The following is a 14935-nucleotide window of genomic DNA, read 5'->3' on the forward strand; positions in this document are numbered from 1 at the left end:
TATCGATTATCAAGATAAATCAAGAATTGTACACGACGGACTAATCTAGAAATCTAGACTCCTTTCATTACACCTCTCATTTAGAAGAAAATTTTTTATAAATATGTGAATTCGAACCACGGATGTTTGGATGATAATCTGAATATCCTACCATGATACCATAATTCCTAGAACCATCCTAATATAAGAATGTCTTTATTGAAGGGAGTACATCAGAAAATTAAAGTTACTCATCTTATCTTATGATAGGATAATTTTTCGATCTTTCTCATAATTTAACCATGGTTTAATTCTATAAACTAATAACCAACTCAACCAGTAACTGAACAAAGTAAACCGTAAATGGAAGAAAGAAAGTTTTGGCGTTGACATCATTGTCAACTATAGGTTTGACTCTAAAAGCTTGGGGCCAGACCCTGTTTAAAAAATTTTAACGTTTCTAGTAAAACTGAGTAAGATTCAGTAGTAAGAAAAAAGATTCTCTGTGGTATTCACTTCAGTGTATGGACAAAACAAGCCTAGTTCTGATCACATGACGGTTATTCTAATTCTGTTGACAAAACGCAATATCCCAATGTAACTTACTTCAATTGGCAAACAAGGTGTTAGATTGACGTCAAAAACACAGAAGAATATAGGGAATCCACTAAAAGTGTTTGGTCGGGTCAAACAGTATATCAAGAGGATTGATTGCGATGATAATTTAAAATATATAAATAAAAAGGAAGATAATTTGTGCAGAATGCAAATTATAAAGATAATGCTGAAAAAAGGTTAGCTATCGTTTTGGCATCTCTGACTGCAATGTTATTCTGACAATTACGTTTCACTTCAGCAGACGTGCGATTCTGGATAAAATAATAATGCATGCATGGTTATCCCATGGCATAAATCTTTGGGACTCTAAGCCCCAGAGGATCTTGAGAACATGTATGCCACTAGTCGAAGTACTGTATATGATACATAGTTGAGAAGTAGCAGGGAGTGATTAGACTCTTAAATCTTTGCACATCTCAAACTTTCTGAAACAACTAGTTTGAGTGACAATCTTTTGCAGCTGAATATTTTCTTCAGTAGGCAACAGTGCTAATATGGGATGCTTTGTGGAAGAACATAAAAAGTAATGGCAAATCTTTAAAAAGAAAACATAGTTGCATAATTATCTTTGATATATCCTGAAGAGATATCATAAAGTATTACGATTGAAACATCTCAAAATCGTCGGTCAATTCCTCAACGGATAGTTTGAGATAACGAATTCTTGTTGTCATATTTTCCTCCAGTGGAGAATAGTTCTAATATGGGATGCTTTGTGGAAGAAGATAAAAAATTGCAGCAAATTCTTAATAAGAAAACATAATTACATAACTAGAGTTGCTCTTGTAATTTGCATAACCACTATCAGTAGATTTAGTTGAATATGATTTTACTTTTAACCTTTATCATGGCATTTGCGTAGATTGAATAACACAACAAAATTTTCATATGCACTTTCTAGCTTTCCTGGTGGCTGCTATCATAATAATCCAGTAGAATGTAAACTACAAGATGGTTGTTTTCCAGTTAAACCAATACCAGCATATATAAACCTAGTTGATAAAGTAAGGAACACTTCTAGGAAAATATAACACAGGCCAAAATGCGAGTATATTGGATGTAGCGGCAGACAAACTTGCTAGACAGAATTTGGTGAGGGAGTTAACACTACTTCATTGCAGGGGGAAAAAAAAAGATTTGAGGTTAGCAACTTATTACGAAGAATAGCAGTGTGGTATGATATATGTGACAAAAGAATTGTGCAGTATAGAAGTCTCATACAAAGGTAGGCACTAGCAAGAGCATTTCTTTTTGGAAAAATTCTTGCTGCAATTTGCAATCTTAGCAGTTGCCAGATCCACTGAATCAAAATGCAATTGCTCTACATGTAATAGGTCAGAAAGCAAGTGTGTAGCATTTACAGTTTCGATATGGTTTGACCGTAAGGAGATGTCTCCCAATTGAAAGCTGTGTTAAAATTGATGTAGGAGAAATGAATGCACAGAAGAACTAAATATCAACAGGCAAATAACATTTGAGGCTGCAAGTTTACACTAATGAAGAGTTTTCTATCCTACTAGTAATACAACAGGACAAGTAGCCAATGAAAGGTTAGCTAGTACTAATAATACAACAAGATAAGCTACCAGGGACATATAAGCTACTTCGAACATGTAACAACTACTCTAAGACTGCTCATTTTGCACCTTTTGAAAAGAATACTTATGGGTTTGGCATCATCTTAAAGAGAGCACATATTAATAAGAGAAAGAAATTTAGGAAAACACAAGAAATCAGGAACATGATAGAGATATTGGAATAGACAACATGAATAAGATAGAGCACTTGAATTCTGAATGATCCAAGGAAATGACAAACTAGTATATCTAGCGGCATGAATTTCTTGAAGTAAAGAGAATGAATCAGGATGGTGTACCATTACATTCAGTGTACCACTGTCCAGACCAGAAGAAGCATCAGCACTAGCCTTGAGAGACCAATCTCTACTTCCTTTGTGTCTGTAGAAAATTCAAAAGGGCATTAAATTTCAAAATGTCAGTGGATATGGACTTTTATTTATGATGATGTGACGCTAACTTAACACTTGTTTCATTCAGAAGTTCAAATTCACATTTATGCTTGCAAGAGCAACATAAATCCTAAAAATATAGTGCATATTAGCATCCCATGCCACAATGTACCTGTCAAAACCTTACCTATTTAAATGTCTGTAAAATTCCTAGGAGATCCTTGTTGGTTGCTACTGGGAAAGCCTAGAGGTTCCACTGTATAAAAATTTTGTACAAAGGTCTGAACCTTTTCCTAGCTACCATGTGTTCTTTTAAATTAAATTTTGGATCGCCTGCGGAACTTAACACGTTTGATCCAAAACTTAATCTATTTGTTCTTTTAGATTTTGACTTGGATCTCCTGCGGAACTTAACACGTTCGACCCAAATCACCTTAAGTTATTAATTCCATTAAATATTAATTTCCATAATTGGTTCCCAGTACTGACGTGGCGAGGCACATGGCCTTCTTGGATATGGGAGCAACCACCACCGACTAGACAAAACCTTTTATAGAAATCTAATATTTAATTTCCTAAAATAACTTTAGGTTAACCGAAAAGAACAATTAAATCACAAGGAAAAATAAAACAAAAGAACACAACTTCGAAAAACATATTCGAAATACTAGAATCGTAAGCCTCTTGTATTTGGTATTATTTCCATAAATAACTACCATGATGCGGAAAGAAAAATTACTAGTTATACCTTCTAGAAAGACCTCTTGATCTTCTACCGTATTCCTCTTCTAACCTCGGACGTTGTGTGGGCAACGATCTTCCGAGATGAGAAACCACCAAAGCACCTTCTTCTTTCTTCAAATTTCGGCCAAGCACAAAGCTTCCAAAAGATGAAGATCTTTTCCACCAACCAAGCTCTAAGGGATGTAGGCTTTCTCTCCTTCTTCCTCAAGCTAGATCCGGCCACCAATTAAAACTCCATGAGCATGAAGAAGTTCGGCCACAAAGAGAAGAAGAAGAGAAGAAGGAAGGGCCGGCCACACCACCAAGGAAAAGAGGGAGAAAAATAGAATAGAGTCGTTCGCCTTGAAGCCTCCTCTACCCCCTCTTTTATAATCCTTGGTCTTGGCAAATAAGGAAAATTTAATAAAAATTTCCTTAATTCTTTTTCCATTGAAAAGGAAAAATTATTTAATTAAAAATAATTTTCTTTTTCAATTTTATTTGGCCGACCATATTAAAGCTACAAACAAGGAGAGTTTTAATTAATTAAAACTTCCTAATTTATCTCCAGAAATTTATAAAAAATTTCTCCAATAATTTTCATCCCTTCATGATTGGTTAAAGGAAATTTTATAAATTAAAATCTTTCTTTTAAACATGTGGATAAAAAGAAAGTTATCTTGTAAAAATTAAAATCTCTTTTAATCTACAAATAAGGAAAGATATCAAATCTTTTTTTAATCTTTTGTAGAAACTTATAAAAGAGAATATTTAATTTTTAAACTCTCTTTTAAATCATGAACATGGTTTAAAAAGAAAGTTTTCTTAAAATTTAAAATCCACCTTTAATCAACAAATAAGGAAAGATTTCAAATTTTAAACTCTCTTTTAAACATGTAGATGATTTACAAATAAGGAAAGTTTTTACCAAAAATTAAAATCATCCTTTTAATCTACAAATAAGGAAAGAGATTAATCTCTTCTCTTAATCTTTTGTAGAAAGTTATAAAAGGAAATTTTTAATTTTTAAACTCTCTTTTAAAATCATGATATCCACATAAGAAATAATTTTAATAAAAATCTCTTTTAATATTCTAGTGGTCGGTCATCTAAGCTTGGGACCCAAGCTTTGGCCGGCCACTTACATGGCTCATCCAATTGGTCTTGGCCGGCCCTAGCTTGGGTTCCAAGCTAGCTTGGCCCACCCCATTGGATGGGTAAGAAGGTGGGTATGCGGTGGGTATAAATCTCTATATACTAGAGGCTACGATAGGGACCGAGAGGAGGAATAGGTTTTGGTCTCCCGATGAAATTAAGCATCCCGTGTTTGCCCCGAACACACAACTTAATTTCATCAATAATAATTCATTCCACTAAAGAACTATTATTGAACTACTGCACCAATCCCAAATTACATTTTGGGCTCCTTCTTATTATGAGTGTGTTAGTCTCCCTGTGTTTAAGATAACAAAAGTCCACTAATTAAGTAAGTTACTGACAACTCACTTAATTAATATCTAGCTCCAAGAGTAGTACCACTCAACTTCATCGTCATGTCGGACTAAGTCCACCTGCAGGGTTTAACATGACAATCCTTATGAGCTCCTCTTGGGGGCATTCTCAACCTAGATCACTAGGACACAGTTTCCTTCTATAATCAACAACACACACTATAAGTGATATCATTTCCCAACTTATCGGGCTTATTGATTCATCGAACTAAATCTCACCCATTGATAAATTAAAGAAATAAATATCAAATATATGTACTTGTTATTATATTAGGATTAAGAGCACACACTTCCATAATAACTGAAGTCTTTGTTTCTTTATAAAGTCAGTATAAAAGAAACGACCTCTAATGGTCCTACTCAATACACTCTAAGTGTACTAGTGTAATTATATAGTTAAGATAAACTAATACCTAATTACACTACGACCTTCCAATGGTTTGTTCCTTTCCATCATGGTCGTGAGCTACTGTTTATAATTTATAAGGTACTGATAACATGATCTTCTGTGTGTGACACTACACACCATGTTATCTACAATATAAATTAATTGAACAACTACATTTATCATAAATGTAGACATTTGACCAATGTGATTCTTATTTCTAGATAAATGTTTTATACCAAAAGCTAGACTTTTAGTATACATCCTAACAATCCTGACTTCAACATGTACCTTACTCGGTCCAATCTAACTCCTCAAACCATCAAGTTTTCTCCACCATCCTTGTATCTATCTATATTCATTCTTGTCATCCTTTTCCTCTAGCAGGTCATATGCTCAATGTGCAGCACAAAAATCAAACAAACAAAATTCACACAGAGGTCACAGCAATTGATGTCGCATAAAGGATAAATATCTGATACAGAGAAACTAGATCTCACACAAAGAATCAGAAGTAGCGAAGAACAGATTTTTTTTTATTGAATTAAAGAATCTTCTTACATGAGGGATATAAACCCCTTTTATACCAGGCTAAGATTTACCTGGTTTACAATTGTGTTTTTTTGACAAATTCTAAAACTTAAACCCATAAATAATTCAAACACCATTAACAACTGTCTAAACTTGAAGTCATAAAATAATTTAAACCCTAATTTTATTCCTAATTAGTAAACAGAATCAATCAATGATCTCTAGGATCAATTTCCAGGAGCTGCTGCTATCCATGAGCAGCATCTGCCAGATTACTGCATCTCAAGTTCATGGAGAACTGGAAAGGAAAGGTCCCCTATCCACATGAACCCCTACATATCTCCAGCACACAGAATGTATCGAGTCTCAAAGCTCTGGTAGAAACAACATCACAAATCCATCCAATTAATTAATTGTCAGTCATCTTCAAGACCAGCCACACTTGCTCCAGAATAAATTAAACAACAGGAAGCATCAACATCAAACCTTGAGGTAGTCATCATGTTACAAATCTATTTGCAAACAGAGAGAACTGCAACTTTGAGGAGCCTAGCAGACATATCTGATGTTGGTGATGAAGAATGCTGGTATCACTTTCCAGTGTGACAGCTGAAGTCAATTCACCAGTAATCCTTGCAAGTGCAACATCCATCCTGAAAAGTATGGTACCTATTAGCATCTCTCACCACAATCTCCCTCTCAATCACCCTACTTACGTACTTGAAATATTCATGGCAATCACTACATATCCTCAAATTCTTCACTACTCTCAGTGGTTTCCCCTTGGGAGCTGATCCACTTGCCAATCCAAATGCCACTGCTAGTCTCTCACTGTGGTACCAAAGTCTCTCATCCATCTCATTATAACCCAGTTTGCCTACCTCCTCCATCAACTCCGTGATCTTGGCATAAATATCTGCCATCCTATCATGCTTCCTATCCCCTGCAATAAACGCATGCACCTCTCCCCTCACTTCAATCCAACTCCGTCCACCTTCCTTCTTCACTCCATGGTCCCTCATATTTTTCCACATTTCAGCAGTCTTGTCCATTTTGCCCACCGATGAATATAGATTAGCTAGCATGACATAGGCCGAGTCATCTTTGGGATCAAGCTCTAGGAGACGCTGGCCAACAGCTGCAGCCACATCAGTTGCACCATGGACCACAGCACCAGATAGAAGAGTTCGCCAGAATGCTGCATCAGGCTCACAAGGCATTGTTAAAGCAAGCTGTTCAGCATCCACTAGACAGCCCACACGGGCCAGCGCACCAAGTAAGCATGTGTAGTGTTCAATTCCTGGCACTACCCCAAAGCGAGTGTTCATGCAGTCAATCCATCTCTTGGCCTCATCTGGTAACCCAGCATTGCTACATGCAGTCAGAACCCCAAGAAAGGAGTATTCATCAGGCTGGAAGTCTCGTCTCAGAATCTCATTGAACAATTCCACTGACCTCTCAGTGTTCCCTTGTTGCGCATATACGCCTAGCATCGCATTCCACATAACGAGATTAGCATCCGCGAGCATTCCATCAAACACCCTCCGAGCATCACCAGTGATACCAGATTTCCCATAAGCATCAATCAGGGCGGTGCCGACCACTGCATTAGTGTCCAGCCCAGCGACAACAGCATGTGCGTGAATGATCCTAGATTGCTCTAGCGCTGCTAAGTGAGCAGCCGCACGGAAAGCACCAGATAAGCTATACGTGGTCGTCGACACATCGACATCAGACCTCATTGCGGCGAAGGCTCTGAGAGAACTAGTGGCGCATTGGTTCTGGGCGAGGCCAACAATCAACGCACCGTAACAGACCTCGTCTCGGTTAGAAATCTCTTCGAACACATTATGGGCGTCACGAGGGAGCCGCGCTTTTGAGTAAAAGTGGACGAGGGCGGAGCCGGCAAAGGGAAGGCGAGAGAGGGAGAGCTTGATGGCGAGCGCGTGGATCTGGAGGCCGGAGAAGAGGCTGGAAGGCAGACAGGAAGAGACAGATTTGAGAAGGGCGGAGAGGTTGGCCTGGGATGGAGGCTTAGGGCGGCGTAGCATGGAGATGAAGAGGCGGAATGCAGCAGCATGATCGTCAGAGCGCGCGGAGATGAGAGCGGTCCAGGAGGCGGCGGCGGAGGTGAAGGAGAGGCGAGGCACGGAAAAAGGGATGGAGTAGTCGGCGACGAGGCGGCCCATATTTTCCAAGATTCTCTAGATTTTTACTACTTATAGCAAAATCCTAGCAGGATCAACGGTAATTTCGGTTTTACGCAAGTTAAATTTCTTTCCGGTCTTCCGGAGACTTGAAGCTTTAAGATACGACCTTTTAGCCGACCATATTTCAAAAAATTTAAATATTTAAATCACATATTCTAATTTTAAAATTAATAAATTGGGTATTCAATTTCATTTTTACATCTGTCATATTGTTACCCATGGACTATCGAGTTCAGATTCTCTATCCCTATTTCTCCCTATCCCCATATTCTATTATCGATCGGACGGATCAGATTAAATCTCAAGGATGCTTTGCACATCACGAGTATACTGTACATATATTAAAGATGTCATGATACCTTGAGATTTAATTTGATCCATCCGATCGATAATGGAACACGGGGACAGAGAGAAATAGAGACAGAGGATTTGAACTATGGACTACCACAACAGTCGAATTGATTATTTTTCTAAAAAAATAATTAATTTATATTTCAAAAATTATTATTCTCAATATAATAAATAAAATTGATATCTAGTTTTATATCATTCTTAACTATCTAAGTACATCAGCCAATTTTGATCTACCATATTAAGAGTGATGATTTTTTAAAAATTAATATATCCAAAAATTAATTCATATTATAAAACTATTGTTCTCAATATATTAGGTCAAATTGATTTTTGCATATATAAATACAATTAGAAGAACTAGACCAACTCATAGGACATAATTTCACATCATTTTGAGCTCTCTAGGTCGATCAATCAATTCTAATCGAAACTCTTTATATTCATTCGATCAAAATTAGTTGATATATTTAGAGGGCTCAGAATGACTTGAAATTAGGTCTTATGAGCTCGCGTAATTTTTATGATTATATTCGTGGGACTTGATGCTGGGTAGAGGGGGTGAATAGCCTCTTTGAAAACTTAAACACAATCTTTCTTAAAGAAAAACTTGTTAGCACAGCGGAAGTAGAAAACTAAAACGAAGGAAGAAAAACACACACAGCAGACACAAGGATATACGAGGTTCAGGGATAACTTGCCCCTACTCCTCGGCGTGTCCGTAAGGAGGACGACTCCTTGATCTTTCGGTAGATCACACCCCGGACAAAATCCGGCTAAAGATGTCTCCTTCTCGGTGGAGCAACCTCTCAACAGAGTCTCAGTTGATTATAGAATTAAGCACAAGACTTACAGTGGCTGAGAAGAATAATCAGATGAGCTTACAACCACGCGGAGAAAAAAACAGAGCAGAGAGCGCACAACAACCTTCTTAGCAAGGAGCTCACAGCTTCACCAACTTGCTTTCTCAAAGGATTGATCGAAAAGAAAACAGAGAATCCAGTTCTTGTTTCTGAACCTCTCTTCTTCCTTCTTATGTCTCTCTGCTTTACTGGCTCGAATCACCGCCGCTTGCAGAATCGCTGCTGCCAACAAGGCGTAGCCAATCACCTCTCCTCCTCATCTGGTTCTCTGAACCCATGCCAATGGAAATCACTAGCGTCTCTGGATACGAACCAATAAGTAGAGGTCAAATTGAGCGCAGCCCAATCGCAATCAGATTCGCCAGTGAACGTTGATGCCTCAAATGCATCTGTTGCAGCAAATCACAGTGAAAAGAGCACTTGTCTTCTTCTCTTAATGAAGCTTAATTTGAATTCAACCATGAGAGTGTGACCTGCAACCTGCAAGCTAAAAAGACTCACAGCAGATGGTTAAAAACAGATGGGTGAAAACAAATACGGCAATCAGAAAAAGTGCATGCAAAATAAACAATACCGTGGGTCGGTCTAGACTTAATTTTGGATTTAAATTTGGAGAACCGATCGAGAACTAATATGATCCATCCATTCAAGATTTGAGGAGAGTTGGGTCATCCATCAAAGATCTAGTCCATCAAGCTCAAAGGAGAGTAGATCACAACCATTTATTAAGATCTAAAGACTTTGACCCAAATTTAAACTTATCCAGCTGTTGATCTAGATCTCGAGTAATTCTATCCATAGATTAGGATTTGATTAGATTTAAAATAAGAAGGAAGCTACAGTGTGCTCATTCGTTAAATTGAACATTACGAGAATGCACATAGAACAAAGGAGTTCCTTCTCTCCGACTTCATCTGGTCCTAGAGAACGAGCTACCGAACCCTCTCTGACTTCGCATGCCAAGCTTCCTTCTTGGACTTTTCAACACCAGATGTCCGATCACCCTTGATTCATCTGGATTTTCCCTTGCCTGGCTTCACTCACCAGGACTTGCACCTAGCTTCACTCACTAGGGTTTTCACCTGGCTTCACTCACCAGGATTTCCAATCTGCCTGGCTTCACTCACCAGGACTTTCCAACTGCCTAACATCTCAGTTAGGACTTTCTCAATCAGGTCAACCAAGTCAACCTAGATTAGTAATTAATCTGAGTTAAATATCTGATACAAACTTAAATCAGTGTCAACAGCAAAACAACATCCAGGTCAGACTGTATCAACAATCTCCCCCTTTTTGTTGTTTGACAACACGATTTAAGTTTAGATCAGAAATGCTCATATACCCATAATTTTTAGGAAAATCAGGATCCTCCCCCTAAGACGGATATACCTTAGTTATCTTCTCCCCCTTTTTCATCACTAAACTTAACTTAGTCGAATAGGTGCGAATTAGGTAAGAGGATTCAAAAAGACTCAAAGTCATCCTCTCCCCTAAAATCAACCTTTCATTCATTTCTAAACTTAGATATCCTCTCCCCCTTTGTCAAACACCGAAAAGGTGCGAATGGGGTGATAAGACTCAAAAGACTCCCCCTTAACCCATACTGTCTTTTTCTTAATGCACCTAGAATTACCTCTAAGTGTATTATGAGACAGTGATAAATGAATAAGAGACATACAAAACAAGGCATATCAGTAGCATATTAAAAACCAATAAGGAGCAAGACATAAAGAAAGAAAATAAATAGCATACATAGATGAAATGAACAAGCATCCAGGTCAGACATAAAATATCCAACAATCAGCATCCAAAAACATAGACAGTCAAAATGAATGTATCAATCAATGTCCTCAACATGAGGAACATCATCATCATCTGCGAGAGGCACGTAATCCTGAGGCGGCATGCTGGAGCTCGAAGATGGATGGCCCGAGAATCGCTGCGGAGGTGGGTAGTTGGCCATCCAGCCCAGAAGTAGCTGCTGCGTCACCAGCTGCTGACTGCGCAAGTCATCGTAGCGCTGGTCGATCCGAACACGCAGTCCATGGAGCTCAGCAGCCAGTAGCTCATCGTGTCGATCAAAGCGACTATCCAGCTCGGCAATCTGCCAGCGCAGATCAGGATCGGCCTCTCCATCGTCAGCAGCAGGAGGAGCAGCAACAGGAGCAACCTGTCGTGGAGGTCCCCGTGGTAACTCATCTAGTGCCCTCCCATCCTTCCACCGAACGTCCCCATTTTGTCCTATGATTCCAGACTTGGAAAATGCCCGCTTCCCAAGCCTGCAATCCTGTCTGACCATCTTGATTATTCTACCCTTAGAGACATCAACCTGAAGGGTCTCGAGCCAGTCTGTAATTATATGCCCATAAGGCATATAAACAGTGTAGCCGCTCGGCTCACTATAGGAGACGATCGAAGAGTAGATGCTAGATACGATGTCAAAGTCGAGACGCCGACGCAATCCATAAAGCATCAGACAATGATATGGTCGGATCTCAGACAATGGTTTAGATGTGATAGGCAGAAGGCAGTTTGTGACAATTTTAAACAGAATGTAGTCTTGAGGAGATAATCTCAAGGCTGCAAAAGTAGGAAAGTCAACATCTAGCTCATCAAGGCCACCCGGTCTAGGTTGCCTGAAGAAATACTCATAGACGGAGTCAGGTGTGACATCAAAAGGTGAGGGTAGGGGGTCTGGTAGATCAGGAAATATCGAGAAGACATTACCGGAACACCTCCGACAATCGAGATACTCAAAGAAGGATACGAAATTGAAATCAAGAGTCTGCTTAGCAACTCTTGTTTTATAACCTGCTTCATTAGGAATCTTATGAAGGTTGTTATAAAACTCAGAGACCAAGTCATAGTTGATATCCCGTTCTAAGTAGACAAGTGAGTGAAGATTGTAGTAGGAAATAGTTTCAGACACAGTTGGGCAAAACTCGTCCATGAATTTACGATCTACAGATCTACACGGGAGTAATTTGAAGGTTCTTAGTCTAAAGGCTTCCTCAAAATTTTGGTTCGGGAATCTACCGGAGACAGCTGGTTGAGGACGGGAGGTTTCTTTGGACTTGGATTTATCTTTGGACTTGGAAGTACCCTCACCTACTGGTTTCTTCCTAAGGGGTTAGGAACATGACACAGATGAAGCAAAGGAGCACAACCCGAGCACCACCCCAAATCACTGAAGCAGTGAGAAATGAAACAAATGAAGTACTAACGAGAAATAGAGCTGATTAAGTTACCTTGGAGCCATTTCTCTGGTTTTCGGAGAAAGAAAGAAGTGCTGAGGCAGGAGGGAGTCGTCTAGGGTTCGACAATCAAGGGGAAGAAGAAACGGGAAAAGAGAGTCGGCTAGGGCTTCGTATGTAATGGGAAAGGAGGGAGTCGGGAGGAGTTAAAACCAGGGATCGATCTATTCCCTGATCAGACGGCTGTTCGATCAGGAGAAATCCTGATCGATCAGATCCACCACAGTGAATCGGCGACACCTGATCGGTCAGTGGACCGATCAGGGATCATCCTGATCGGTGCCCGGACCCATCAGGGGGCTTCCTTCGTGCGTTGATCGGTCACTGGACCGATCAGATACCAAACAGAGAGTTTGGCTTCGTTCTGGATCGGTCGACAGACCGATCCAGACTTTCCTGATCGGTCTGTGGACCGATCAGTGTCTAATAACCCGATTTCAGTAATTGCAGTAACTGAAATACTGAGCCATGAAGTCTGAAGAATCCGGAACTCAAGAATTCAGAACTTCCCTAAGACATACCCTAGAACTTAGGAATCACCAAACACTAATATATTCGAAATATGATTTCTTATGGCCTGAACTTGTTCATAATCCAAAAGTTTCAGACTCTTATCAAACAAAACCTCACACTAACTCCAACCATATGGAGTTCTGTCTTCTTGGTCCTTAAGAGTTCAAAACATATTTTTGCTAAACTCATCTCTATGATCAGGTTCAAATTTGTCAAAATATAAACAACTTGTCCTAATTTTCAATCAAGGCATGTTAAGTATCAATCAAAAATATCAATCAACAAATCACCCATAGTTAGACACTTTTTAGACAAAGGTCCAATCAAGATTCCTTAATTGGAATATATGAGTAAGATCAAGAAATCAATTACACATGAATTATGTAATGGTGTTCCCCATACTCAATTAATGTCTCTTCAACCTAATTATTCAAGGGATGCATGATATATTTTGAATAATTTGGTTGTTCCTAGCATCTCACCCCATTTCTATCAAACAAAAATATTTTGTTAAACCTTATAGTTTGTGTGAGATGTTCCCAAGTTGCCCAAATTATTGTCCCAATTACTCTTGTCATTTTACTAGTCCTTATTGATCATGGTGAAGTTCTAATGACCTAAGGAGCCAAACACATTCCCAACTCCCTCCTTAAATGACTAAATTCATTCTCCGGAAGGGGTTTGGTGAAAATATCAGCGAGGTTTGACTTTGACTCAACATATGTGAGTGCAATGTCTCCCCTAGCTACGTGATCTCTTATGAAGTGATGACGCACTTCAATGTGTTTGGTCCTCGAATGATGGATTGGATTTTTAGTTAGGTTGATCGTGCTAATGTTGTCACATAGCACTTGTACACCCTTATAAGAAAGTCCATAATCCTCTAGGGTGTGTGTCATCCACAACAACTGTGATACACTCTCTCCCATGGCAATATATTCGGCCTCGGTCGTGGAGAGAGCAACACAATGTTGCTTCCGACTTGACCAACTAACTAAAGATGAACCTAAAAATTGGCAGCCCCCACTAGTACTTTTCCGATCCAATTTGCACCCAGCATAATCGGAGTCGGTATAACCTATCAAGTCAAAAGACTCAGTACGTGGGTACCAAAGACCTACTCTAATTGTGCCTTTAAGGTATCTCAGAATTCTCTTAACTGCAATTAAGTGAGATTCCTTGGCACAGACTTGATACCTAGCGCACATGCCCACAGCAAAGAGTATGTCCGGTCGACTAGCTGTGAGATATAGAAGACTACCAATCATGCTTCTATATTGCGTTAGATCAATTGGTTTTCCACTCTCATCATTGTCAAGGCGAGTGTTTGTCGCCATTGGAGTGGACACTTCCTTAGAGTCACTCATATTGAATTTTCTAAGCATCTCTTGAGTGTATTTTGTCTGATGGACATAAATTCCATCTCGAGTTTGTTTGATTTCAAGTCCGAGGAAGAATGTCAACTCTCCTACTAGACTCATCTCAAACTCACTTTCCATGTGAGAAATGAATTCATTCAAATAGCCCTTGTTATTTGAGCCACAAATTATGTCATCGACATATACTTGGGCTACAAAAATGTTTTCACCATCTCTACGTAGAAATAGTGTTGGGTCTATTTGACCTCTTACAAATCCCTTCTCTAGTAAATAAGTTGACAGCCTTTCGTACCAAGCTCGAGGTGCTTGTTTAAGCCCATAAAGAGCTTTCTTGAGCTTGTATACGTGGTTTGGAGCTTCGGTACTCACAAACCCCGGTGGTTGCTCAACATAGACCTCTTCTTTGATGAGACCGTTTAAGAAAGCCGATTTAACGTCCATTTGATAGAGCTTGAAACCTCTATGTGCAGCAAAAGCTAGCATCAGGCGAATGGATTCTAATCGGGTCACGGGAGCATATGTCTCATCATAATCAAGACCTTCGACTTGGCTATAGCCTTTGGCTACAAGTCTTGCCTTGTTTCTTACAACTTCACCCTTTTGATTTAATTTATTTTTGAAGACCCATTTGGTTCCAATAATGGTGGTC

The 14935-nt window shown here is 39.1% G+C and overlaps 1 protein-coding gene across 1 annotated transcript; it reads right to left on the reverse strand.

Annotated features, from left to right (window-relative positions):
• Window positions 1–5700: 5700 nt before the first annotated feature.
• LOC121996541 (pentatricopeptide repeat-containing protein At3g24000, mitochondrial-like) lies at window positions 5701–7905 on the reverse strand. Its single transcript, XM_042550541.1, has 2 exons — window positions 6203–7905; window positions 5701–6090 (listed from the first exon to the last, which is right to left on the reverse strand). The coding sequence occupies exon 1, from the start codon at window positions 7903–7905 to the stop codon at window positions 6337–6339; it is 1569 nt and encodes a 522-aa protein (XP_042406475.1). The 3' UTR covers window positions 5701–6090; window positions 6203–6336.
• Between the last annotated feature and the right edge of the window lie 7030 nt (window positions 7906–14935).

This window comes from Zingiber officinale, chromosome 1A, assembly GCF_018446385.1.
Source record: "Zingiber officinale cultivar Zhangliang chromosome 1A, Zo_v1.1, whole genome shotgun sequence".
NCBI lineage: Eukaryota > Viridiplantae > Streptophyta > Magnoliopsida > Zingiberales > Zingiberaceae > Zingiber > Zingiber officinale.